Source organism: Natator depressus, chromosome 28 (assembly GCF_965152275.1).
Source record: "Natator depressus isolate rNatDep1 chromosome 28, rNatDep2.hap1, whole genome shotgun sequence".
Lineage (NCBI taxonomy): Eukaryota > Metazoa > Chordata > Testudines > Cheloniidae > Natator > Natator depressus.
Window position 1 is genome coordinate 4,895,325 of NC_134261.1, and position 27,866 is coordinate 4,923,190.

Below are 27,866 nucleotides of genomic sequence, written 5' to 3' on the forward strand. Positions count from 1 at the left end.
GTTTGCGGCGGGGCCATGGCCGGGGCCGGGAGCGCAGCGCGGAGGCTGCTCCAGCCCGGCAGCCCGCGGGGCAGCGCGGTGGGGCCGGGGGCAGCGCGGCGCGGCGCGGGCAGGGCCTGGGCGGGCTGCCCGGGAGCTGCAGGAGGAGCCCGGGACCGGGAGCGAGGGGATGGGGGCAGCTGCGGGGGATGTATCGGGGGGTCAGAGCCGGGCTGGGTGGCGGGAACAGCTGGTGCTGGGGATCGTGGAGCAGCTGGGGACTGGGGTTGTTTGGAGCTGGGACTTTGGGGGGAGGTGTCATTGTGGGGGAGGGATGGCAGAGCTGGGCTTAGGGGCTATTTGGTTGTGGGGGGTGGAGGGGTCTGTGTTCAGATCCAGCACTGGGCTGTGGGTGGGCAGGGTTCGAGAGGGGAAGTTAGGGGCAATGCTGGAAGTTGGTTGCTTGGGAGCTGGGTGGGCGCAGGGGACAGTGGGACCTGTGGGGTTGGGCTGCACCCCGTCACCTCTCCAAGGGGTCCTGTGTTTTCCCTGGGAAACCTGGGCCCCGTTTCACCAGCCCCTCAGAGCTTCCTGGCTGAGGCTGAACGAGGCCTGGGGGAAAAAGTCCCAGTGCGTCCCAGGGACTCTGCTCGGGCATCTGCAGGGCGCGATGGGCCCTGAAATCTGGCCGTAGTGAGGCCGTTTGTAGCGGTTTGTAACCCCCTCCCCCTCTTCTTCCAGGAGCCCCCACGAGAGCGTCGGGCCCCTCTGGGAAAAGAGCGAGAAGCAGCCAAAGCCGAGGAGCAGCAGCAAAGCGAGGAGCTGCTGGTAGGTGCCCAGGGCCCAGGTTCGCTTGGGATCCCGGTGCCCTGAGTGACGGTGAATGCAGGGCCCGGCTTGCCAGCCTCAGCCAGGGAACCGTCCCCACTGGAGCCCAGGGAGAGGGCAGGGTCGGACGCGGGGGTGACATGATGCCCTTAGGGTGCAGGAGGCTGCTGGGCAGGAGAGAGTCAGTCTGTGTGAGCCCAGAGCCCCTGCCCACGGGCTGTCTGCGTGTCACAGTGACCGGGGAGCCTTTCTAGCACCTGGGGGGGGATGGGGAGGAAGGAGATGAAATGTGGGCTGCAGAGATGGAGAGTTTGGCTCAGTGCAAGTTGATGAGGTTTTGGGGGGAACAGGCCCCCCTGTTGGTGATGTACTGCTCACCCCAGCCCTGAGCCCTCCTCCCTTCCTGGCCTAAATATATGTCCCATCCCCCAGCAGAAGAGATCCTGTGCTCTGGTAAATAACTTCCCCACCTACCAAGAGGTGCATTTATAGTTCTCCCTTGTTACCAAGCTGCTCTCTCCCTTTTGCAGAAACAAACAGAAGCCGAGAGGCAGAAGATGGTCTGGGAGTGGCAGGAGCTGCGAGGGTTTCTGGAGGAGCAGGAGCAGCAGCTGCTGTCGCGGCTAGAAGAGCTAGAGCGAGCCGTTGTCCAGAGAAGGGATGAGGACATCTGCAGACTGTCCTGGGAGATTTCCCTGCTCAGGGAGCGGGGAGGAGAGGAGGGGCAGCCGCCGCTGAGCCAGTCCCTGCAGGTCAGGCTGTGTCATTGCAACGATCATACGCACCGTTCCTAAGGCCTATAGGTTCTCAGCCCGTGGGCCGCACGCCGCTCACTAGCACCACTGCAGCCCAATTCAGCTGTGTGCTAAAGGGCAGGCCGTGGGCTGGGTCCCGCCAGGTTCCCGTCTGCCTGGCGCGGAGGAGTCCGGGCTGCCCCGCCACTGAGCACATGGCAGGAGTCTGGGGTCGGGGCTGGCCCCATCGGGTCAGAGGTCTGGGACAGCTGGCTGGCCCCGCTAGCTACAGGGCAACCAGCTTGCTCCTCAAGCTCCAGGTCTGGGGCAGATGGCCTGCTGTGTGTGGCAGGGTCTGGAGGTGCCAGCCAGCCCCAGGGCAGCCCTGCACCGGGTTCTGGGTCAGGCAGCTGGCCCACCACCCATGGTGAGGGTCTGGGGTTGGGGCTGCTGGCAGGTCCCCCAGGGTCTGGAGCAGCCACGTGGCAGGAGTCCGGGCTGGGCAGCTGGACGGTCCCACCCAGCGGGGGTCCAGCATCGGGGTCCAGGCTGCTGCTGCTGCCCGGCCCCTGTGGCCCAGTTAACACACTGTGTAATAAGCTGAGAACCACTGCTGTAGGCTCTTCTCCACTCTAGACCTCAAAGCCCTGTACAAAGCTGGGTCGTGGGCATTATCCCTATGGGATAAATGGGGAAAGCGAGGCAGAGGGAGGGGCAGAGCCCTGCCCAAATCACATAGTAAATCTGTAGCAGCACCAGGGATGGGACCTGGGAGTTTAGGTGCTGCAACTCCAAGATTTTTCTCTCCTCTCCTGTAAATGTCTGTCTGCGTTTGCACTTGGAGGGTGAAATCTCCTCCCCCATGCAGAGGTCCCGAGCCAGCCTAAGGCCCCGCTCACACCAGGGGGCTCGTGGGGCTCTCAGCACTGGGGCAATTTGACTCTCAAGACAGAGAAACATTTTCTTCCTGGGGAGAAACTTGCCCCTGCAGCCACCTCCCAGCAGGGATTTCTGGGGCTGCTGAGAGCAATTGTCCCAGCTAGTAGGGAGCGGGAGATGGCACATGAGTGTCTGAAATTCCCTAAATACCAGAGGCTCCCATGGTGATTCTCCTGCAGAGCAGGAGGCTTTCCCAGCCTGGCACAAGTCCTCTGACTGCCTCTTCTTTCTCTCCCTCTCTAGGGTGCTGGGAGCACCTGGGGAAGGTAAGTCCTGGGCTCTGTCTCACTCCCCTCATGGTCTGTTAGGTCTGGTTACTGCACTGAATACGGCGCTCCCCCCGCCCGCAGTGTGACATGGAGGCTTGGTGCCTGTGATTCTGTCTCCCCTAGCAGCTGCCTCAGCAAGGGGGAGAGTCTGTTACTCTCTGTCAGCTAATGAGGTCACACCAGGGCTGTCAGACATATGGCCCCTGGGCCAGACCCAGCCTGTCTGATGTATTTATTGGCCGTATCTCGTATTCAGAATGTGCAGAATCTGTTTGCATTGTTTTAAAAGTACTTTTCTAGCCCTCCTGGTTACAAAGAAACCCTCCCAAATGGACACAGAGACAGTGTTGCCTTTTCGGATTGTGCAAACAGCCTGGAGCAGCGGCTCCGGGAGGTGTGAATTCCCTTGTCTTCTGTTCATCTCTGTGGAGTGTCAGCTGAAATGACACTTTAATATCAACATTCAATATTCCATGGCTGATCACTTCAGTAGGTGGAAGTGGGAGTGAAGCCTTTGAAGGGTGGGTATAGGGGGTTGCTGTAGGGAAATAAAAACAGAGGAAACACACAAGGACAAGAAAGCAAGAGATAAATAGAGAAAGGAGGATGAGAAAGGAAGGGAGAGAAAAGGTAGAAATAGCAGGGGCCATAAGGCGGTGTGTGGGAGGGGGGCTATTTCTCCATGCAGTGATACTTTGTGACAGTAAAGGACTTAATAAATAACAGTAACTAAAATTGTATTTCCTATACAAAGGGCAGAGTCCCTGCTCATTCTTTGTGCATGCAGGTCCCATTGAGAGCAGTGGGTGTCCTGCTGTGAATGGAGGTGAGGTACGGAGTCCTAAATTGATGCCCTTGGGCCACTGACCATAACAGACAGCACAATATGGCCCTCTATACCGAATGAGTTTGACAACCCAGGGTTACTGGTTTAACTGAAAGAAAAGGAGTACTTGTGGCACCTTAGAGACTAACAAATTTATTTGAGCATAAGCTTTCGTGAGCTACAGCTCACCGATGAAGTGAGCTGTAGCTCACAAAAGCTTATGTTCAAATAAATTGGTTAGTCTCTAAGGTGCCACAAGTACTCCTTTTGTTTTTGCGAATACAGACTAACACGGCTTCTACTCTGAAACCTGGTTTAGCTGAAGGGCTCAGAGCTTTTGGTGTTTAAGGGCCCATGTTCATCCCCTGCTGAAGATCTGGGCTCTGTCCACATCGAGCATGTGGGACACACCCACTCTTTGGTCTGTGTCTCCTCTCTTTCTACGTAATCCCAGTGCTGGTGCCTCTTGTTGCTGGAATATCCCAGTGTGGGAGGTGGCTCTGCTTCCCACAGAACCAGAGAGTCCCAGAGAAAGCTCCTGAACCTGTCTTGGTTCCTTGCCCTAATGTTTCCCAGTGTCCCATCTCTCTGGGCCCATGGCGAGCCCAGGGCTGAGGGTGGGTGACTCACCATGACAATGACTATCTCAGGCTACAAAGCTCAGATCTAGGTTTGCTGGAATTTAAGGGTTGCTGGGCTCAATTTCTCACCCCTCCTCCTTTCCCTAGCAGGGAGGATGGGAGATTTCCAAAGCTGGAGCCAGGGTATGGGGAGCTGGAGAAGAGACTCAGCGATTTCTCTCTGAAAAGTGCCATGCTGCAGGAGGTGCTGCTGGGATTCAAAGGTGAATTGGAGTCTGGAGGTGGCGTCTCCTCTGGCTAGAGAGACCCCCCACCCTGGGGAGGAGTCGGGGACTCTAGTGATGTCACTGACCCCACCCTCCGTCTCACAGCCCCAGCTCCGAGTCGCCCTTCCCCATGGGAGTAGCCCTGTGGGGCTGGCTCTGTCTGCAGCGGCTGCGTTATCGGCCTCGGTCTGTGTCACCATCTCGTAGTTAACAGCGGTTCCATTAATAACCAATGGGAACCTCCCCAGGTGGTGAAACACTGGAATGCGTTACCTAGGGAGGTGGTAGAATCTCCTTCCTTAGAGGTTTTTAAGGTCAGGCTTGACAAAGCCCTGGCTGGGATGATTTAACTGGGAATTGGTCCTGCTTCGAGCAGGGGGTTGGACTAGATGACCTTCTGGGGTCCCTTCCAACCCTGATATTCTATGATTCTATGAATGCGAGAGCCTGAATTCTCACCTCTCCCGTCCTCTCCTTCCCCTAGAGATGCTGCGACGGGAGCTGGGGAGCGACACAGGTACGTGTCTGTCTCTGATATAGAGGGCCCTAGACAAATTAGAGGATTGGACCAAAAGAAATCTGATGAGGTTCAACAAGGACAAGTGCAGAGTCCTGCACTTAGGACGGAAGAATCCCATGCACCGCTACAGACTAGGGACCGAATGGCTCGGCAGCAGTTCTGCAGAAAAGGACCTGGGGTGACAGTGGACGAGAAGCTGGATATGAGTCAACAGTGTGCCCTTGTTGCCAAGAAGGCCAATGGCATTTTGGGATGTATAAGTGGGGGCATTGCGAGCAGATCGAGGGACGTGATCGTTCCCCTCTATTTGACATTGGTGAGGCCTCATCTGGAGTACTGTGTCCAGTTTTGGGCCCCACACTACAAGAAGGATGTGGAAAAATTGGAAAGAGTCCAGTGGAGGGCAACAAAAATGATTAGGGGTCTGGAACACACGACTTACGAGGAGAGGCTGAGGGAACTGGGAATGTTTAGTCTACGGAAGAGAAGAATGAGGGGGGATTTGATAGCTGCTTTCAAGTACCTGAGAGGTGGTTCCAGAGAGGATGGTTCTAGACTATTCTCAGTGGTAGAAGAGGACAGGACAAGGAGTAATGGTCTCAAGTTGCAGTGGGGAAGGTTTAGGTTGGATATTAGGAAAAACTTTTTCACTCGGAGGGTGGTGAAACACTGGAATGCGTTACCTAGGGAGGTGGTGGAATCTCCTTCCTTGGAAGTTTTTAAGGTCAGGCTTGACAAAGCCCTGGCTGGGATGATTTGATTGGGGATTGGTCCTGCTTTGAGCAGGGGGTTGGACTAGATGACCTCCTGAGGTCCCTTCCAACCCTGATATTCTATGATTCTATGATACCCTGTATGGACTGACTCTATCTGAGCCATGGGCCTGAGTGAAGGAGCGGAGAAACTGCCACCTGGCACAGCAGGGGTGAAAGAAAACCTGTGGGTTCAGCTAACCCCGTCCCGCTTTCCCTGCAGCCAGTGCCAGGCCTGGAGAGGGGGAGAAAAGAAGGGAGCCTGGCTCAGTTGAAGAGGCAGGAGCTCGGTTTGCCTGCCTGAAGGGCCAGATCAGTGACATGCCAGCCAGTGGAGACTTTAGTAGGAAGTAGCCCAGGAAATCCGATCTTGACTCCCTCTGCTGGGAGGGACACCCATCTCCCCTGTTTAGGGGTTCAACTACACAGGGCCCTGGGCTGGGACCTGGTGGAACGGGGCCCAGGTCCCCCTGCACTCCTCTGACCAACAATCTTGCTACTAGTGTCACAGGCTGGTTTACTGCGTACAGACTGGCTTTGAAATTTCGTTTGGAACAAAGATGGAGCTGCTGTAGTGCGTGTTGGCGTTTCTCACACTTTGGTGACCCCTTATTTGAAATCCCCCCCCCCACCCCCCGCCTTGGGATCGCCTGACATTCACAATGATGTGAGAATAAAACACGTGTCAAGCCTGACCCTATACAACTTGCCTGTCTGCGCTTCAAGAGGCTGCCAGAAAGTAGTTGTCCTTGAGGGCTAAAAGTGCAGGAAGTGGGGGAGTGAGATTTTCTTTGATCATAGTAAATCTGTCAGTATCTCACGGCCCATCTGACTGCTTGTCATGAACCTCTGGGTGTTGCAACCCACCAGCTGAGAACGTTGCACAGGATCCTTCACGATTTTGTATCCATATTGGCTATGAAGGGGAAGAGAGTGTTACTTTTTATATGAGGGAAGTCTGAATTCAGCAGCTGGAGCAGACATGGCCCAACCCTGGGAAATATTGATTTCAATGCAAGCCGCATTCTTAATCATTTGGAATCCCAGCTGTGATATTAGGAGGGCCCTTTCTTTTCAGTTCGTATTTGATTTAATTTTTCTGGGGAATTGATCAGTGTTTATTACCCCAACAACGAGAACAGGAGAGAATCAGTGCAAAAAACGATTAATTTTCCTGGGTAAATATTAGGGGTTTATTTTGATATTGGGGGGGGGGAGAGGAAGCATTCAGCAGATGAATGCTTTGAATTCCGTTCATCAATGTGGTTTGCTGCAGAACTAAAACAGAACTCAAAACGTAACGCTACCTTTGAGTTTAAGAAAACAATCTAATCCCCAAATAAAACTTTTCATTTGAATGAACAGGTTACTGGGCAGACTTACAACTATTAGCCTATAAATATTGACATTTAATCACTGGGCCACCCCATATGCAGCGCATACACTCAGCTTCATCCTTTTCTGCTGGGTTTGTTTTTTTAAAAACTTTTGAATACTTCCTTGTGTTCTGAAACATATTTGAGACAGATTTTCGTTTTCTTCTCATTTTAGTGTGTGAAATCTTTAAACCATTATCTGCTAACAGCTTGAAATGTGTACATGTTGGGCACATAGATTCATCAGTACGTTCAGATGCGCGCGCACTTCAGTGCTTGCATGCGTGCCTGTTTGTTTGTTGTGTGTATCTTCTAGATTAATACAGAGCTTTTCTTCAACTGGCAGCTTTGTGTATACACGCAGACTAGTGTATTCTCGTAATGCAGCTATCTCATGTAATGGATTGTATTTTCCTAGCAAAACAAGTTATTTTTTGTGTATTTGAATGATACAAAAGTAGGGTGACAATCAGAAAAAACTGAATAATACTTTATTTTTCTGGAAAAATCAGTTTAAACTGAAAACGAAGGAGCTTAGATATTAGGCAGCCTGAAGCTGTGCACAGTAACTCTTTCACTGCTCTGTCTGTATCGCAACCAGAGAGACTGACACCCCACCGGTGTTTAGTAGCGATAGCGATGAGGCAGAGTGTCAAGCCGAAATGGCATTAGTTCTTGCAGGATAGGGAAGGCCTCCAGGAACAGACAATAACCAAGTCTCTGAGTCAGGAGGGGAAAGAAAAACCAAGGAGGAATAAGTGGGGAGAGAGGCCACGGACTCTGAAACCTGCTCAGATTCAGTTCCTGTCTCAGCACTGGACAGATTTTGCCTGGTCCCTAGCCCTGTGGAGTTCCCCCTCTGCTGGGGGAATGTGCCATCCTTTGGAACCAGGTCAGGTTTAAAGGGTCTCAGTGGGTTTAGTCCTGGTGGGAGGGGATGGGTCTGTGCTGCAGTGACAGAGTGCTTTCCCAGCGTGAGAGTCTATAACGTCTCTGCAGAGAAAGGGCCAGTGAGACTCGTGACGTGAAATGACCTAAAGTCTGTTCTGAAATCCCCCCCAATAACCCTTCTCCCCCTGACAGGCTGCAGAATAACATCCCTGGGTCACTCCAGATTCTCCCAGCCTGCCCGGCAAAGGGAAATGGGCATGGCAGAGCTGGCTCAGGTAGGGATGCTGGGGGGGTTCCTGCAGGAGCCAGAGGGACAGTGAATACACAGGAAGTGGGAGTTTGATCTAAGGGTGGGAGGGTGCAGGAAGTGCACAGGGTGGAGAAAGGGAGGGGGACAAGGTGCGATGAACCTGCTGGGACTTGATAAATCTGGGGTCTTGATTCTAGGAATAGAGCCATGGGGGTTGGGTGTGGAAATTCCCCTATTTGTGGAAGAGGAAACAAACCGGCCTGGGCTGGGAAAACTTCCCAGACTCTCAGTGCTGGAGGGTGAACCCACTAACCAGAGGTTGTTATGACATGAAGGGGACACCCAGCAGAGGGACTTAGGGGAGATGCCCCATCCCCTGACATCCAGCTGCTGGAAATGGGGAGGGTGTTGGGCTTCCTATCCGGGAACGTCCCTGGACCCTGCTTGGGGCTCCATCTCTTGTATCAGCCTCTGGTAAGTCCGTGTCTGATAAAAGTGAAGACCTTGCTCCCTTTATCTGCTGGGAAGGATGAGGGGCTCGCTCTATCTCTATGCTTCCTGGGTGCTCTGAGCGGGTTGTGGGTGGGGCTCTGCTGACTCTGTATCCATTTGATTGGCCCTGCTACTCATGAATAGTGGGGCTGTGAGTGGGGCAGCAGGTACTGAGTGTGGGACTCTTGCTCTTTCAGGGGCCGGTGACCTTCGAGGAGGTGGCTGTGTATTTCACCAGGGAAGAGTGGGCTCTGCTGGACCCCACTCAGAGAGCCCTCTGCAGAGACGTCATGCAGGAGAACCATCAGAATGTGACCTCACTGGGTAAGGATTCCTGTCCCCTCAGTTCTTAGAAGGGGAAATGAGAAGAATTAAGGTTCACAACACCCCACAATGCAGCCTCTTCTCTGCCCTGTTTCAGCATCACCCCAGCATGCCAGTGACACACGCACTAGCCCTCTGCTCTCCGTTGTTACACAACGCTCTGGGAACAGGGCACAGAAGCAGTACAGCATAAAGTCTAACAACTTCTCTTTGCTAAGGCAAAACTTTGATTTAGGTCTGGCATAGCAAACAATCTTCCAATCCCTGGCCTGCACTCAGAGATTGAGCCTACACCGCACAAACCATCACAGATTTTCAGAATATTACCACGCCTTTGCCCTCCCCCAAGGATTCCTTCTGAGTCATTACCTTCACTTACTCCTCTCTAAGCCTTGGAGACCACTGAGTATGTATGCTACCAGAGTGCTGACAACGCTCATGGAAAGTACCCACCCCGTGCACATTTATTGTTGCATCCTTCAACACTCAGCACTGAAATGAGGCATGCTTGCTCCTTCAAGGTTCATGTGCACCTCATTTTATCTCACAGTCCCAGCTCTGCCAAGCTGTTCCAACTAATCCCTCATCATCCAGTGACAGCTACAGCTGACCCAGTGCACACAGCTGGAGGGCATGCAGAGAAATGCCTTGTGTTTAACTAAATCATCTTTCAGTCCTGACTTGAAGACTCCAAGAGAAGGAGAATCCCTCATTTCCTTGGTAGTTTATTAACCTTTGTACCACCCTTACTGCACCACAGTCAGTGGCTAATGCCAGCTCCAGGGTTAGGGGGTGGGGGTAGAGTTAAGGTGGTGGGTAGAGTCAAGGTTGTGTTGCAGGGGTGATATGAATTTTTACGCTTAATTTCCTGGTTTTCAGAGCTCTAAGTTTAGTCACTGTCCATGTTCTGGAAGGGTGCACAACAGCACTTGGCAACCTTAACTCTGTATTAAAGAAGTTAATTAACTGCCTACACATGAGATTTTGCTTTTAAAAAATTTTTTGGTTAAAGGTGTGATTCTTCACACCTGGGCAAAACTCCCAAGAGGAACTCCTGGAGAATGCAAGCAAAATGCAGAACACAAACTGTCAGAAAGCTATCAGGGGTAGGGCACTCACTCAAATACATGACACATCTTTGGTGCAGTGGCGACTGCGTGTCCTCTTGAGTTACCCAGTTAGTTTGAGTGGAGATTGGTGGAAATACCCTGTCTTTTCACAGAGCCTTAGGGTATGTCTACACTGCAACTAATCCCAGGTTTAGTGGGGCCTTGGGTCTGCCAACCCTGTGTTTGGAACCCCAGGCTCGAGCATCTACACTGAATATCTGGGCTTCAGCATCCACTCAGCAGTTTGCAGGTCCAAGTCTAACCAACCATATCCCAGGCTTCCTAGTGCCTTCCCAAATTGATTGTGATGCAATGTTGGGAAAACGTGACTGTCCTCCCCACATGTCATGGCAAGTTGTTGCATCCCATGGACATGTCTTGATGAGCTCTCCTTGTGGTCTGTACACTCCCATTGACCTGAACCAGCAAAATGGAAGATTCGCCATTGGAAGAAATTCTCTTGCTCTTGGGTTTTTGCTCCTGTCTCACAAAATGGGCAGAGCTTCTGGGAAATGCTGGTGGACGTTCTGGCAGCATTTTCTGACCCACTGAACGCACCTGATAGAGCTAATGATGGTGCAGGAGGAGGAGGAGGATGATACGGACATGAAATACTCAACTCATATAGCAGAGTGGCGCAGCGGAAGCGTGCTGGGCCCATAACCCAGAGGTCGATGGATCGAAACCATCCTCTGCTACCTTGGTCAGGGGGCGGGATAGCTCAGTGGTTTGAGCATTGGCCTGCTAAACCCAGGGTTGTGAGTTCAATCCTTGAGGGGGCCATTAGGGATCTGGGGCCAAAAAATAAAAAATTGGACAATTTAGTTGGGGTTGGTCCTGCTTTGAGCAGGGAGTTGGACTAGTTGACCTCCTGAGGTCCCTTCCAACCCTGATATTCTATGATACCCATGGCTTTTGGTGTAGCTGCTGCTGTCCCCTCCGTAGGCCACTGGAACACATTGGTGGGATCACATCGTCATGCAGACCTGGGGTGACCAGCGATGGGCGCAGAACTTTTGCGTGAAGAAAGCTAAATTTTTGGAGCTTTTTGAGCAGCTTGGCTTGATCCTCCAGCATCATGGCGCACACATGATAGCAGCCCTACTGGTCCAGAAGGGGCAAGGGATTGCCATGGAAAGTATGCAAGAGTCAGATTTGTCCTGTCCAGCTACTTTTAAGTCCTGGTTACATGGGCCACCCAACCATGGTGTTGGCCAAAGTGTTCCTGAGATGCATTGCATGGTACCATGGAGGGGACTCGGGCCATGGTGGGGGTGTAGTAGGAGCCTGCCCTCTTGTGGTGATTAATGAATGCAGCCACTCATACAGGTCTTTTTGCTGCAGTCTGCCTTCCTCCCTCAACCAGCGTTCCTGTTCCAAGAACTGCAGTGCAGTTGTTGGGAATCATTAGAAAAGGAAGAGATAATAAGACATAAAATATCACATTGCCTCTGTATAAACCCAGGGTATGCCCATGTCTTGAATGCTGTATGCAGATGTGGTTGCCCCATCTCAAAAAAGATGTATTGGAATTGGAAAAGGCAACAAATGATGAGGGGCGTGGAACAGCTTCTGTATGAGGAGAGATTAAAAAGACTGGGAGTTTTCAGCTGGGAAAAGAGGTGACTAAAGAGGGATATGATAGAGGTCTACAAAATCATGACAGGTGTGGAGAAAGTAAATAAGGAAGTGTTATTTACTCCTCTCATAACACAAGAACTAGGGGGTCACCAAATGAAATGAATAGGCAGCAGGTTTAAAACAAACAAAAGGAAGTATTTCTTCACACAACGCACAGTCAACCTGTGGAACTCCTTGCCTGAGGATGTTGTGAAGGCCAAGACTATAACAGGGTTCAAAAAAGAACTAGATAAAAGTCCATAGAGGATAGGTCTGTCAATGGCTATTTGTCAGGGATGGTGTCCCTAGCATCTGTTTGCCAGAAGCTGGGAAGGGCACCAGGGGATGAATCACTTGATGATGACCTGTTCTGTTCATTCCCTCTGAAGCACCTGGCATTGGCCACTGTTGGAAGACAGGACACTGGGCTAGATGGACCTTTGGTGTGACCCAGTGTGGCTGTTCTTATGTTCTTATATCTGCTCCCATGCTGGAACCCTGTCCACCAGTGCTGAAGCCTGCCTGTGCCTTTCCATTTGCCATGAATCCTTCCCTCTCTGGTATTGCACATGGTTGTTGGCCCTCTCCAGGATGTCAACCATAAGTTCATTGTGGACACACTACCTCTGGGACAGGTCTGTGATGGTACAAAGACCCAGGTCTCTGCTGGAGTGTTCACGAGCTGCTGACGTATGACAGACAGGACAGGTCGAGCTGCCTGCAAGCAGACATAAAACAAAACATTATTGTCTCAGTGATTCCAAAACGGCTCAGTGCAAAAGCTCAGAAAAAAAAAAATACTGGTGGAATCTGAAAGAAGAATTGAATATTTTGTAAAACTGACCTTCAGGATAGTGTGAGAGGGATGCTGCAGATCCCAGAAGCTCCATGGACACTACTGGGTTAATTGCAATGAAAAGAACATACAGAGAATGGTAACTTTAAAATAACAATTTTGCTTAAAATTGCAGAACATTTGGGGCTCTGGGGGAAGGGGGATGGCCATGACCTACTCCAGAGGCCTTCTCTATCAGTTCAAGCATTCTACATTTTGGAGGATGTCACGGAGTCCCCGGGCGATGCTCTGGAACTGCTCCCCACGAAGCCAGTCAGGACTCTGGGGAAGTCTCTTCTCTGGGAGCAGCCTGTCTTCAGGACACACAGCTCACGCAACTTCCACCTTCCTGGGTCTGACCTCGCAGCATTCAGCATCCTCTGCCCCTCCGTGCGCTTCCCACAGCCAGTCCGCCCAGGCGGGGTCCTGGGGAAGCCAGAGGGTCCTGCTCCCCAACTCCGCAGTCAGGCGTGACTCTCAGCCAGCCAGTAAAACAAAGGTTTATTAGACGACAGGAACGTGGTCTAAAACAGAGCTTGTAGGTTCAGAGAACAGGACCCCTCAGCTGTGTCCATTTTGGGGGGCAGTGAGCCAGACAACTCCGTCTGCACTTCACTCCTCGTCCCCAGCCAGCCCCAAACTGAAACTCTCTCCAGCCTCTCCTCCTCTGGGCTTTGTCCCTTTCCCGAGCCAGGAGGTCACCGGATTCCTTTGTTCTCCAGCCCTTTAGGTCTCACCTTGCAGGGGGGAAGGGCCAGGCCATCAGTTGCCAGGAAACAGGGTGTCGGCCATTCTCTGTGTCCAGACCCCTGCACACACCTGCCCTCTAGGGCTCTGCGATGATCATACACCCTTATCCCACCACCTAGATACTTAAGAACTGCATAGGGGAAACTGAGGCACCCCCACAATATTCAGAGAAAACATTAAGAACAGTCCCACTTCGTCACATCTCTCCCCCCTTCAAGACCGAACTGAGTAAGGTCACTTTAGCCAGTGACCTGGGGAAGTTCGACCCCACCAACGTTTCCATGCATGCCCCAGCATCTCTCCCGTTCCCTAGCATTGGCTTCCATCAGCCCCACACCCCGCCCTGTGTCTGAGATGTCGGTGAACACTATAAAGGCCTTGGCAAAGTCTGGGTTTACCAGATTTACTGGGCCCTGGATTAGAGCCTTCTTCAACGCACAGAGAGCCCTCTGGCATTGCTCAGTCCAGACCAGCTCGTCTGGCTTCCCCTTCAGTTACAGTAAACTGCTTGCAAAGACTACCATGGGGATTCCTTTCCCTAGGGGATTTTCTACGTAACAATTCACCCTTCACAGAAATTCTGCCCTTAACCTCTTCACCTAGGGCTTGCTCTAGAGGAACACTTTCCTGAGCAACAACGGACTCTTTCTGGGACTCACTTACATCCAGAATTACCTCTGGCCCATCAGGCGGATTCCTACACAATCCCCTTTCAGGCAAACTTAGACTTCCTAGATAAAAGGCTAGAAGCATTCTCCTTCCCTTTGCCACACACAAGCTCAGGAATCTTTTCCTTCTTGCTGCAGGTTTCCACACCCTCAGTAGGTAACACAATCAAATCACCTTTATGCTCTCCTTGTTCCCTGGCTAGGATCTCACCCTGATTAGACAGAGTTGCTACACCCTTTCCCAACAACACACTAGCAACAGGCAAAATACAAGCACCAGAATTGTCTGGTTTCTGGGATTTTGCTAGGACACTAACTGGATGCGACCTAGTTACAGGGCCATTCTCCCTAGCAGACACAAACTTAGGACTCTTCCCTTCCCAGGCTTTAGTTGAATCCAGAACCAACTCTGAGACAACTGCACTATTCTCAACCATCACAAGCTGAAAGGCCCCTTCTGTCTGCTCCACGGACAAAGAAGAGCCGGACACACTTTCTCCTTTCCCCGACACACAGCTTGGGATCTCTTTCCCCTTGTCCCAGCACACAGGGCTGGTCACAGACAACTGCTTGGAGATCAGGGTAGCTCCCTCCATAGGCGAGTCAATACCCCTGGCAGACACAGGCACATTCCCTTCACTGTCACAATTCTCCACCCAGGTAACAGGTAAGGTCCAGGGACACTCATCTTCCACTCTCCTCGCCTTCCCACCCTGCTGACTAGACAAAGCCATCAGCTCACAAGGCTGCCTAGGCTCATCCAAACTTTCCTTACCAAGCACCTTGCCACTCCCAACAGATAAACTGCTGCTCTTCTCACTACCCTGAGCTACTTCCAGCAAATCGCAGCTACCCTTCTCAGGTTCCCTTTTACAAGGTGTGCTCTCAAAGTTCTGTTGTCCTTCCCTTACCAGCCTCTGCTTCCACAAGGAACTCGATGTTAAATTCACTGAGAGACTACAAGTCATATCCAAAGTGTCTAGAGATGAGAGTAGACCTGCCATCCCCTGCATCCTCGAGAGATTAACTACCTAGCTGTTCTGCTCTGCAGACTCAGCTACCCAGTCTTCCCTCTCGCTGGCTGGGCCTGGGGTCACAGCCCCGCTGAGCCCTGTCCCTGGTAGCTCCATCCTTGCCATGGACTCACTTCCCAGCAGCACCTCTGGACAAGGCAAACCTGGTTGGCAGCCGACCTGCCTGCCTGTGGGTCCCTCCATTCAGCTGGGGTCTTATCTCCCCCCTTGCTCAGCGCTGCCCTTGCTGTCCCAGTGGGGGCAGGCAGCGAGCTCTCTGCTCTCCTTACAGCATCAGAGCCAGCAGGAGCCCCATCTCAGTGTGCAAGGGGGTTGGGAGCATCTCTCTGTCCCACCCAGCCCCAGGAGTCTGGTTACAGGCAGGCAGGTATCCTGAGCTTAGCAGCTCCTCCCTCCTGCCAGCCAGGTCATTTGCATTTTCACGGACAATTTCCATCTTAGCCAATTGGTTCCCTGGATTCAAATTCAAACCCCTGGCCGTTACAGGAGCAGGGCCTGGATCCTGTCCCAAAGAGACACAGTCACTCCCCAACAGGGTCTCACAGCCGATATCCTGGAGAACCCCAACGGCCAGCCAGCCCGAGCCCTTCTGGGTCTGCACAGGGATCTGGGCCATAGGCAGGGTGAGGGGTTTCATCCCTGGGTCCTTCACCCAGGTCACACAGCCCCTCAGCATCTGGTGGGGCTGCACCATCCAGGGCCTGACAATAGTTCTCTCTGTCCCAGCATCTCGCCACCCCAGGAATGTCTCCCCATTGACCATCACCTTCCGCTCCCTCTGGGGGTCCAAGGGGCCTGACCCCAGGAGACTCCACACAGACGTATAGGTTGGGGTCAGGAGTGGGAGCCTGTCCACCTCCCCACCCATCTGGCTGACGGAGTCTACGACCTTGGGACCCAGCAAGGGAGCTAGACACCGGGGCTTTTCTGCAGAGTCCCCCTTCGTTCAAATCGCCAGCCTGCTCAAAGGCAGTGAGGTGGGCATCCACATCCCCCCCTCCTTAACCAGGGGTAGCAATTTAGTATCAAGGTTCCCTGCGGAACTGGCCCCCCGGGGTCTATCCCCACTCACCCCTGGGAGGTCTCCTGGGCCTCTCCGCTCCCCCACCGCCAGTTCATGCTGCTGCTGCGTCTCCTGCATCTCTTTCTTGGGCTCTCGCTGTCTCTCACAGTCCTCTGGCTCTCTCGGACTCAGCTCCCATCCCGTCCATTCCCCTGATGGGGAACCCGATCGGGAAGACCCTCGTCTGGTCGGGGACAGGAGTCTTGGGGGTGTCTGGCTACCACTCCAGCTGCTCCCAGATCCTGCTGTAGCCCCATTTGGGGTCAGGAATCCGCTCCTTAGAGCGGTCATCCTCCTCCAGCTGCACGATGAACTGTGCTTCGGTGAACTTTCCAATGCTCAACCCTCTCTTTCTGCACAGGGTTACAATGTCCTTCTTAAGGAGACGGTGACAGGCCATCACTCCGCCCTTCCCAAGTTGCTGTGGACTCACAGGCCTGTGTGCTCTCAGCTCCCCACGGTTTCCAGGGAGAACCCCCAGTGTGCCAGCCCTTCTCGAGGTCACCACCTCTTTGCCAGGGTCGAGCTGCAGACTCCTCCACCCCTGGGACCGCTCACTGCAATCCCCCGGGGGACTCTGTTACTGCCAAAGTCCTTCTCTCTCCCAGGGCCAAGCCGCAGGCTCCTCCACCCCTGAGACTGCTCACCACAGTCCCCAGGGGGACCCCATTACTGCAGAGTCCTTCTCGCTGGTTACACACTCCAGGGGTTAACCGCCCCCCGAAACCTCTCCTCTCTGAGCCTTCAGCATGCCTGGTCCTCGTCAATCCCCCTTCGTTTTGCTGCTCCCCCGTCACTTACTGCAGGAAGCACCATCCACGGGGCGCGGTACATCCCACCGCTACCACCAGTTGTCACGGAGTCCCCGGGCGATGCTCTGGAACTGCTCCCTACGAAGCCAGGCAGGACTCTGGGGAAGTCTCCTCTCTGGGAGCAGACTGTCTGAAGGACACACAGCTCACACAGCTTTCACCTTCCTGGGTCTGACCTCGGAGCATTCAGCATCCTGTCCCCCTCCGTGTGCTTCCCACAGCGAGTCCGCCCAGGCGGGGTCCTGGGGAAGCCAGAGGGTCCTGCCCCCCAACTCCGCAGTCAGGCGTGACTCTCAGCCAGCCAGTAAAACAAAGATTTATTAGACGACAGGAACGTGGTCTAAAACAGAGCTTGTAGGTACAGAGAACAGGACCCCTCAGCTGTGTCCATTTTGGGGGGCAGTGAGCCAGACAACCACGTCTGCACTTCACTCCTCATCCCCAGCCAGCGCCAAACGGAAACTCCCTCCAGCCCTTCCTCTTCTTTGTCCCTTTCCCGAGCCAGGAGGTCACCAGATTCCTTTGTTCTCCAATCCTTTAGCTCTCACCTTGCAGGGGCGATGGTCCAGGCCATCAGGTGCCAGAAAACAGGGTGTCGGCCATCCTCTGTGTCTAGACCCCTGCACACACCTGCCCTCTAGGGCTCTGCGATGATCATACACCCTTATCCCACCATCTAGATACTTAAGAACTGCATGGGGAAACTGAGGCACCCCCACAATATTCAGAGAAAACATTAAGAACAGTCCCACTTTGTCACAGAGGACACAACAGTTCTTGTGGTTCCTGAATGGCAAAGAGAGATTTTATTCCATGTCTTTGGTGGCAAGCCAGCTATCTATGCCATCAAAGTATGCCAATTTATTGTGACTGAACAGCACATCTGTACGGGAAGTGGGCTTATCCGCTACTGAGGACACTCTGGCAAATATACCTTTCCGGGAAATGTGACTCTATATCTTGAGTGCCTGATATGGGAAAAGTTTGCAGCACTTGGGACTGGGGGAAAATTTGTGTGGGAATCAGCAGGATACCGTGTTAATATCTGCATGCCTTATGGCCTCCCGCTGGCTTTGAATACAGGCTTTTGTGGCTACATACAAACACATAAACTATGAGGGACTCACAAGGAACTCTGCAGAAACCCCCTTCCTATTGCTGGACCCCTCAGCTGTATTTCAGAGAAATGGTTTTGTCACCCAGGGACTCCATTGAGCTAAAATGGACTCCATTTCAGCTCCCCACCCCGTACAGCTCACTGTTTGCAAGTGGCTGTCCTCACAGTGGGGCTGGGACAGAGCAGCCCACTGACAGAGAAGGCAATATCAGGTTTTTATTTTTAACACCTTAGCAAGAATGAGTTTCTAGTAAAGTTTTATTTTTAATGCTTGTTTCAGTGTTTTTGCTTCCCAGTCTCCAGTTTGAACTGCACGTGGTGGTGGAGGGGGCAGGGGGAGACCAAGGTGTGCTGGTGATGGTGGAAGTAAAGGCCAGGGTGGGTGCTCCAGGAAATGGGGGTGCTAGCAATGCAGGAGGGGAAGAGAAGGGGCACTTTTTGGCCCTGTGGGTGGGAGGTGGGAGCAAGGACTGCTTGGGAGAGTGGGATGCAAAATGGTTGGGGACATAGGCTCTGGGGCTTGAGCACCCATGGAAAAAAAATGGGGGGGGGGCTCAGCACATGCCAGCCACAGCTGTGGTGCGGCCCCAGGGCTGGCCCCAGATCAGCTATTCGGCAGCTGGCGGGAGGTGCTCCAGGGAGGGTGGAGAGGAGCCAGTGGGGGGCAGGGGGACCTTGGGGGAGGGGGCTGAGAGGAGCAAGTGAAGGACAGGCAGGGGAGGGGGCTGGGGGATGGAGTGGAGCAAGGTGGGAAGAGGTGGGGTATGGGCGGGGCCCCAGGAGAAGTGTGTTGCGGGGGGCTTTGGGGTGGAGCACCCACCGGGAAAAATAGAAGTCAGTGCCTATGGTTGGGGAGCAGGAAATTTGGGATAACTGGTAGTGAGCAGGGCTGCAAGACATGGGAAAGGAGGAGCCAATATAAGGAGTGACTGCTTGCGGGGTCCCAGGAGGTGGAGAGGGCTGGGAGGAAGGGGTGTGGGTGTATTAGTGAGTGACAGGGCTAGCTGAATCTCCATCCCCTTCCTCAGCTCTTTGAGTCCCCCACCCCAGTCAGGCCTTGTGCCTTTCTCTCTCCTGGAGTGGAATTCTGCAAGTCTCCTGTTCCTAGGCCAGGCCCTGGGCTACAATACCCGACAGATGAACCCAGCAAGCCAGCCTGAGTGCAGACGCCTTCGTCAGTCTGCGATCATTTGTGTACAGTAACAAATCAGCTTTCTTCACGCCAAAGTCGTGTCTATTTTGCAGTAGAAATCAAGGGTAAGAGAAAAAAGGATTTAAAAATAACAATCTTCATGCCTGCTTGTCTTACCCTGATGGTTAGCTAGGCAGGTGTGACCCAGTGGGAATTGGGGTGATAGTTTTATGATGCCGATGTCTGCCTCAGTTTCCCTGTGTACTTTTGTCAAGGTTCCTTCCCCACTCTGAACTCTAGGGTGCAGATGTGGGGACCTGCATGAAAGACCCCCTAAGCTTATTCTTACCAGCTTAGGTTAAAACTTCCTCAAGGTACAAACTTTGCCTTGTCCTTGAACCCTATGCTGCCACCACCAAGCGTGTTAAACAAAGAACAGGGAAAGATTCCACTTGGAGACGTCTTCCTGGGGAATGCTTGATAAAAATCCTCACCAATTTGTACAGGTGACCACAGATCCAAACCTTTGGATCTTAAGAACAATGAAAAATCAATCAGGTTCTTAAAAGAAGAATTTTAATTAAAAGGTAAAAGAATCACCCCTGTAAAATCAGGATGGTAAATACCTTAAAGGTAATCAGATTCAAAACATAGAGACTCCCTCTAGGCAAAACCTTAAGTCACAAAAAGACACAAAAACAGGAATACACATTCCCTCCAGCACAGCTTATTTTACCAGCCATTAAACAAAAGGAAATCTAACGCATTTCTAGCTAGATTACTTACTAATTAACAGAAGTTCTGAGACTGCATTCCTGATCTGTTCCCGGCAAAAGCATCACACAGACAGACAGACCCTTTGTCCCCCCCCTCCAGCTTTGAAAGTATCTTGTCTCCTAACTGGTCATTTTGGTCAGGTGCCAGCGAGGTTATCTTAGCTTCTTAACCTTTTACAGGTAAAAGGGTTTTGCCTCTGGCCAGGAGGGATTTTATAGCACTGTGGACACAAAGGTGGTTACCCTTCCCTTTATTTTTATGACAACTTTGCATTGTTACCTGGGGTGAAAAAAATATTGCTCTGCTCTTGGGGCAGATTTGAGTTGTTTGCATCAGGTAGCTGGCTGGGGTGCGCCGAATGGGTCATTAAAGGTCACGCTGACGCTGACCCAGATCAATGCAGAATCCAAAGAGACCAAGTCACCTCCCATGGCCAGGACATTTCTACATGGCAACAATCAAGTGCGAGGAAAGAGAATCCCCCGCCCCCTCCTCTCAGCAGGGAAGCAGAGTAACGGGCTGAGCTGGAGAAGAAAGAGGAAAGGGGGCAGGCGACTGGGCTCTCTCCTGGCACTGACAGAGAGACTGACATGGATTCCAAACCAGCTTGCTGGCTACTTGCACTGGCCTGGCCAGTACGGACCCTGCCTGAACTTTTGCTGCTCTAGGCTAAACTAGGCTGGAACGTAGACCAGACCCTGTGGATCCGTGAGAGCAGATGTAACTTCTTCAGACACCCCATTGGGCCCCCCATGTCTCTGTCTCTTTCCCCTTTCCAACTACTTGAGATGGACTTCCTTTTTACCCTGCTCCAGTTTGGCCCTGCTCATCTAACCCAGTTCTGCACGTTAGCTGGAGCTGGGAGATAGAACAGGAAATGCTGATAGTTCCTGCATTGTCTCATAACAATTTTCAAGTGTTTGCCAAAGGGTGGCTAATTTTGAGCCATTATTCTTCCCTTCCTGCTTGTTTTCCATACAGCCCCCCCCCATTACATTGAACCAGCATATGCATACAGTAGTTGTCCCAATAGCCAGGTCAATGTACAGTATTCAACAATATTACAGAGCAGCTCCAACTCCCATCTCAGGGGTTGGGAGCTACAGGGGAGGGCCCTACCAAATTCACGGCCATGAAAAATATGTCACATACGGTGAAATCCCATCTCCCCTGTGAAACCTGGGTATTGTAGGGGGGCTCTAGAACTGGGCAGATAGAGAGAGGCAGTTCCTGGCCAGGCACCCACTTCCCTGCAGGTCCTCAAAGAATCAATCCTGAAGCACTTACATGAGAGGAAAGTGATCAGGAACAGTCAGCATGGATTCACCAAGGGTAGGTCATGCCTGACTAATCTAATCGCCTTCTATGATGAGATTACTGGTTCTGTGGATGAAGGGAAAGCAGTGGATGTATTGTTTCTTGACTTTAGCAAAGCTCTTGACATGGTCTCCCACAGTATTCTTGCCAGCAAGTTAAAGAAGTATGGGCTGGATGAATGCACTATAAGGTGGGTAGAAAGTTGGCTAGATTGTCGGGCTCAACGGGTAGTGATCAATGGTTCCATGTCTAGTTGGCAGCCGGTGTCAAGTGGAGTGCCCCAGAGGTCGGTCCTGGAGCCGGTTTTGTTCAATATCTTCATAAATGATCTGGAGGATGGTGTGGATTGCACTCTCAGCAAATTTGCGGATGACACTAAACTGGGAGGAGTGGTAGATACGCTGGAGGGCAGGGATAGGATACAGAGGGACCTTGACAAATTGGAGGATTGGGCCAAAAGAAATCTGATGAGGTTCAATAAGGATAAGTGCAGGGTCCTGCACTTAGGACGGAAGAACCCAATGCACAGCTACAGACTAGGGACCGAATGGCTAGGCAGCAGTTCTGCGGAAAAGGACCTAGGGGTTACAGTGGACGAGAAGCTGGATATGAGTTAGCAGTGTGCCCTTGTTGCCAAGAAGCCAATGGCATTTAGGGATGTATAAGTAGGGGCATAGCGAGCAGATCGAGGGACGTGATCGTTCCCCTCTATTCGACATTGGTGAGGCCTCATCTGGAGTACTGTGTCCAGTTTTGGGCCCCACACTACAAGAAGGATGTGGATAAATTGGAGAGAGTCCAGCGAAGGGCAACAAAAATGATTAGGGGTCTGGAACACATGACTTATGAGGAGAGGCTGAGGGAACTGGGATTGTTTAGTCTGCAGAAGAGAAGAATGAGGGGGGATTTGATAGCTGCTTTCAACTACCTGAGAGGTGGTTCCAGAGAGGATGGTTCTAGACTATTCTCAGTGGTAGAAGAGGACAGGACAAGGAGTAATGGTCTCAAGTTGCAGTGGGGGAGGTTTAGGTTGGATATTAGGAAAAACTTTTTCACTCGGAGGGTGGTGAAACACTGGAATGCGTTACCTAGGGAGGTGGTAGAATCTCCTTCCTTAGAAGTTTTTAAGGTCAGGCTTGACAAAGCCCTGGCTGGGATGATTTAATTGGGGATTGGTCCTGCTTCGAGCAGGGGGTTGGACTAGATGACCTCCTGAGGTCCCTTCCAACCCTGATATTCTATGACTCTATGATTCTATGAAGGCAGTACAGAAGTAAGGGTTGCAATACTGTGGGCTCACTACAATAGCCTTGGGACACCCCACCTATGATGCTCTTTTGGGTCAGGACCCCTATGGTTACAACACCGTGAAATTTAAGATTTCAATATCTGACAGAGGGGAAATCAAGGTTTTTAAAATGCTCAGACTGTGAAATTTACCAAAATGAACCGTGAATTTGGTAGGGCCCTAGATATAGGATTAAGGGACACATGGGAAAGGGGGAGGGGCTGTTCATTGGGAGTGAGTGGAGGGGAGGTCTGGGGGGATCTGAAGCTGCCAGGATCCTACCCCATTAATACAGAGTCCCTTCAGAGCCCTCACTGATTTAGGGGCTGCGCCCCATTCTTCTTACTGTCCCATTTCACTTTATTTTATCTACATTTTCAAATATTATTGTTTTCACTCTTCTTTCTCCATAGCTGAGTGCCCACCCACCACCACACTTGCCTCTTCCCTGCCTACTGTGTTCCTAGCCACCATTTCTCAGGCCTTCCTCCCAGCCACAAGATGACCCCTTCCCTGCGAAAAGTGGGCTATCTTGGCCATGTTCTAGGTTGGGAGTGACTCTGGGGATGCAGAAGATCGTCCTTCCTCCTCCATATCTGCAGCATCTCTCTTGACTCTTTGAGTCAGTCCCGCCTGATGTCACATGGCCCAATTCCTATTAGAATCATAGAAGATTAGGGTTGGAAGGGACCTCAGGAGGTATCCAGTCCAAGCCCTGCTCAAAGCAGGACCAAACCCAACTAAATCATCCCAGCCAGGGCTTTGTCAGCCGGGCCTTAAAAACCTCTAAGGATGGAGATTCCACCACCTTACTAGGTAACCCATTCCAGTGCTTCACCACCTCCCTAGGGAAATAGTGTTTCCTAATATCCAACCTAGACCTCTCCCACTGCAACTTGAGATCATTATTCCTTGTTCAGTCATCTGCTACCACTGAGAACAGCCTAGCTCCATCCTCTTTGGGACCCCCCTTCAGGTGGTTGAAGGCAGCTATCAAATCCCCCCTCACTCTTCTCTTCTGCAGATTAAATAATCCCAGTTCCCTCAGCCTCTCCTCGTTAGTCACCTGTTCCAGTCCCCTAATCATTTTCGTTGCTATCCGCTGGACGCTCTCCAATGTGTCCACATCCCTTCTGTAGTGGGGAGCCCAAAACTGGATGCAATACTCCAGATGTGGCCTCACCAGTGCCGAATAGAGGGGAATAATCACGTCCCTCAATCTGCTGGCAATGCTCCTACTAATACAGCCCAAAATGCCATTAGCCTTCTTGGCAACAAGGGCACATTGCTGACTCATATCCAGCTTCTCGTCCACTGTAACCCCCAGGTCCTTTTCTGCAGAACTGCTGCTTAGCCAGTCAGTCCCCAGCCTGTAGTGGTGCATGGGATTCTTCCATCCTAAGTGCAGGACTCTGCACTTGTCCTTGTTGAACCTCATCAGATTTCTTTTGGCCTAATCCTCCAATTGCCTAGGTCACTCTGGACCCTATCCCTCCCCTCCAGCGTATCTACCGTGTCATCCGTGAACTTGCTGAGGGGGCAATCCATCCCATCATCCAGATCATTAATATTGTTCAAATTCTCCTTTTCCATGGGATGGATATTTATCCATCCCATCATACAGATCATGAATATTTTTTATATTCTCCTTTTCCAGAGGAACTAGAGTCTGTTGCTCCTGAATTATAGCATCTAATTCCCCAGCCTTCTCCAGACCCTGCAGGATTTCCAGACTCCCTCCCATTTTGTCTGACTTGCTAGAGTCCCTTGCTAGAGCCCCCCAGCCCAGCCCTCCCCTTCTGCCTGAGCTCCTTCCCCTTTCCCCCGCCGAATCCCAGAGGCGCCCACGTGCACTGGCTCCAGCTCCCCGGAGTCCCTGCCTGCAGCCTGGCCCCCGCCTTGCCCCAGCCCAGGGCCCGGGCCACAGGGGAAGAGCCCTAGAGGAGGAGGCCTGGGGGCAGACTGTGGGTTCAGCCTCCCCCGGCCTGTGATACCTGCCGCCCATGCCTCATTCCTCAAGATGTGCTTTCCTGACATCTAATGTTCCTGAGATACCGTGCTCACTCCCTCCTATTGCTTAGTCTGCTGACTCCCACCAACCCATGCTCGCTGTTCCCAGCTTCCCTGCAACTCTATTTCTCTTTCTCAGAAAGAAGCAGGAGGTTTCCTTGCCTGCTGCCATCTTCCCCTTCTAGGCTGTGGAGTTACAGCCTCTGTGTTCTAGGCCCCCCTTTGAGGAGGATTGTCGGGTGGTGTGTTTTCCCAGCAGAGATGGGGTTAGTTAAATCCCTCTTTCAGCAGAGCCTCTGACACGTTTGAGCCTTTGGGGAGCTGGCCCCAGCATATTGCATCTTCCGAATGGGCTGGGGTTAAAATAAACAAATTTTTGTGTGTGACAAATCTCCCACGAACCCACCGGATTTCTTTTCCCTCTGCAGAGTTCCCAGTTTTCAAACCTGATGCGATCTCCCATTTGAAACAAGAGGATGAGCCGGGGGTCCCAGGGATCTCTGATTCAGAGGAGACAGAGAGCCTCAGGGGCGCATACACAGGTGAGGAATCACGAAATCAATTCGAAACCTGTCCGTGTCTGAAGGACACAGCTGGGATTCCCGACAGAGACCTTGTGAGTTCTCCGAGTTCAGGATTGTCCCCAGCAGGTTTGTATCCTCAGGGCAGATGTCGCTCATGACTTCCTACCCATCCTGAGTGACACCTGGCAGTAGCTCCCTCCTTGGCCTCCCTTCCCCCTGAGTGTTTCAATGGGATTTACAGGAGTAATTGATCCCCTCCCATCCCATGGGAAAGACTTTGGGGAAATTCAGTTCCTGATTAATTTCCATCTCTCCAGCACTTGCTTTGGTTTGCTCTCCCCTTTTCCATCCCTGTTTCTGAGGCGTCTCTCTCTATCCCAGCAGGTGCTGGGCTGGTGAGTGAGGACGAGGAGAAGAAACCTCCTCAGGAAGATGCCGAGCAAGTGGAACCATGCAGGGCGTTGCTGCCAGTACCTCAGGAGGATGTGTCCCGGAGTCATGGGCAGAGAGAAGGTCGTGAGAGTCAGCACAGGCCAGAGAGGAGGCAGGGAAACAAGCCCAGGGAGAAAACAAAGAGCTCCATTCATTTTTGGAGACCTCACAAGTACCTTGAGGAAACCACAGCCCAGCACAAAATCCACACAAGAGAGAGAAATAACCCATGCAGTGAGTGCAGGAAAAGCTTCAGGAGACGCTCTGACCTTATTAAACATCAGAGAATCCACACAGGGGAGAGACCTTATGAGTGCTGGGAGTGTGGGAAAAACTTCACTCGCAGCTCAAACCTCAGTGCACATCAGAGGATCCACACAGGAGAGAGACCCTATGAATGCAGCAAGTGCGGGAAAAGCTTCATTTGGCGCTCAAGCCTTATTACACATGAGAGAATACACACAGGGGAGAGACCTTATGGGTGCTGCGAGTGCGGGAAAAAATTCATTGAGAGCTCAAAGCTTAGGAAACATCAGCGAATCCACATGGGAGACAGCCCTTATGAATGCTGCGAGTGTGGGAAAAACTTCACTCAGAGCTCAGACCTCATTGCACATCAGAGGATCCACACAGGAGAGAGACTCTATGAGTGCTGGGAGTGTGGGAAAAACTTCACTCGCAGCTCAAACCTCAGTGCACATCAGAGGATCCACACAGGAGAGAGACCCTATAAATGCAGCAAGTGCGGGAAAAGCTTCATTTGGCGCTCAAGCCTTATTACACATGAGAGAATACACACAGGGGAGAGACCTTATGGGTGCTGCGAGTGCGGGAAAAAATTCATTGAGAGCTCAAAGCTTAGGAAACATCAGCAAATCCACATGGGAGACAGCCCTTATGAATGCTGTGAGTGTGGGAAAAACTTCACTCAGAGCTCAGACCTCATTGCACATCAGAGGATCCACACAGGATAGAGACCCTATGAGTGCTTTGAGTGCGGGAAAAGCTTTGCTTGGAGCTCAGACCTTATGAGACATCAGAGGATTCACGTGGGAGCCACACCTTATGAGTGCTGTGAGTGTGGGAAAAACTTCACTCGCAGCTCAGACCTTATTAGACATCAGAGGGTCCACACAGCCTAGAGACACTACAGATGCTCTGAGTGTGGGAAAGCTTGTCTCAGAACTCAGCCCTTACTTATCATCAGAGAATTTGCAAGGGAAATAAACACCACAAGAACTTTATCAAGGGCTGACAACAGGTTTTTTTTCCTCTTTACTGGTTTTTGCTAATTCCCTCTAAAAAGCTCTTTGAACTATTTGCTTCACATGGTCTATCGGGTCCCCTAGCTGGGTTGCCCGTTTTTCTCTTTTGTAGCTCACCATTCTTTGGGATTAATCCTCTGCTCCATTCTATCAACAACTTTATTCTGCATGTCGTGGGAGCATCTCTCCCTCCTATCAGGAATGTCATTAGCTCCGGGGACAGGGGTGACCTAAACTAGCTCCATCGAGATAAAATTACCTGGCCCTTATCTCCACTCAGATTTCCCATGGCCTTAGCTAGCTTGATGTAAAACCACAACTATTCCTGCAGAAGAGACATAGCGTGTGTATAGTAGCTGGGGGGGGGGGGGGTCTAGCAGGTTTACTCAGAACCTCACCAGTGCTCCATCATTTCCTTGTCTAAACAACCCTGGAGCGTCTCATTTGCTCCCACTGCAACGTGATTGTTAAAGTCACCAAGTTCCCCTTTGGGCACCGATTCCCTCATTCCCATTTGTTCTCACATTGCCATGGGTTGTGCTGAACATCACTTATTTTTTGTACCATTTTCTCACTTAAAATGTATTTGATTATAGCAAATTCTGTGACACTCAAAGACAATCGGTTGTGTCGGAGGGATTCCCTCCTTTCCCATCATCCCAGCAGTGTTTCCTTCTGTCTCAGCTGTGCAGAGTTTATCTTCTTCACATTCTTTCCCTCCACCTCCCATAGTTTCCCAAGACACAGTGTTCTGAGCTCTCCGCGCTTAGGAATCGTGGTTCGATTTCTTTGATCCTAAATCAGACTCACTAGGTTTGGAGGTAAAAGAGTCACAGTCCCAGAAGGAGATTTTTTAATGAATCTAAAGCCATGTGATCATTCTTTGTTTAAACCCCATTTTTCATCTATAGGCAAAGCCACTTCTTGTCTTTTTCCTTCTGAGTTGGGATTGTTTTTGGATGGGAAGGCTGGCTGTTTTTTCACATTATGATGATGCTAAAACTTTCCTAAAGCACATGACTCAGTAACTGTGAGACAGCGTGGAGTGAAGCAGGTTTCAAAGGATGAGAAGAGGAGATGATGGGA

General features: G+C 51.7%; 1 protein-coding gene, 1 long non-coding RNA gene and 1 other non-coding gene across 5 annotated transcripts in view; 2 read left to right on the top strand and 1 right to left on the bottom strand.

Annotated features, from left to right (window-relative positions):
• Window positions 1-27,112, top strand: LOC141978959 (uncharacterized). 2 transcript variants are annotated; one of them, XM_074941368.1, is made up of 10 exons: window positions 1-78; window positions 721-807; window positions 1,338-1,559; window positions 2,724-2,746; window positions 4,304-4,419; window positions 4,907-4,939; window positions 8,154-8,236; window positions 8,901-9,027; window positions 24,988-25,101; window positions 25,465-27,112. In XM_074941368.1, exons 1-10 carry the CDS (start codon window positions 16-18, stop codon window positions 26,487-26,489), a joined length of 1,893 nt encoding a protein of 630 aa, XP_074797469.1. In that variant the 5' UTR covers window positions 1-15; the 3' UTR covers window positions 26,490-27,112. The 2 variants fall into 2 exon arrangements, with proteins under 2 accessions (XP_074797469.1, XP_074797470.1); XM_074941369.1 differs by having other exon boundaries at window positions 4,307-4,419.
• The window catches only part of LOC141978995 (uncharacterized), a 58,933-nt gene continuing 38,722 nt past the window's right edge, over window positions 7,656-27,866 (bottom strand). For both annotated transcript variants that reach the window (XR_012636455.1, XR_012636454.1), the window contains exon 4: window positions 7,656-12,474. This is a non-coding gene — a long non-coding RNA (uncharacterized LOC141978995). The remainder of the gene's footprint in view (window positions 12,475-27,866) is intronic.
• On the top strand, window positions 10,763-10,834 carry TRNAM-CAU (transfer RNA methionine (anticodon CAU)). Its single transcript has one exon. It is a non-coding gene; the product is annotated as a tRNA-Met (tRNA).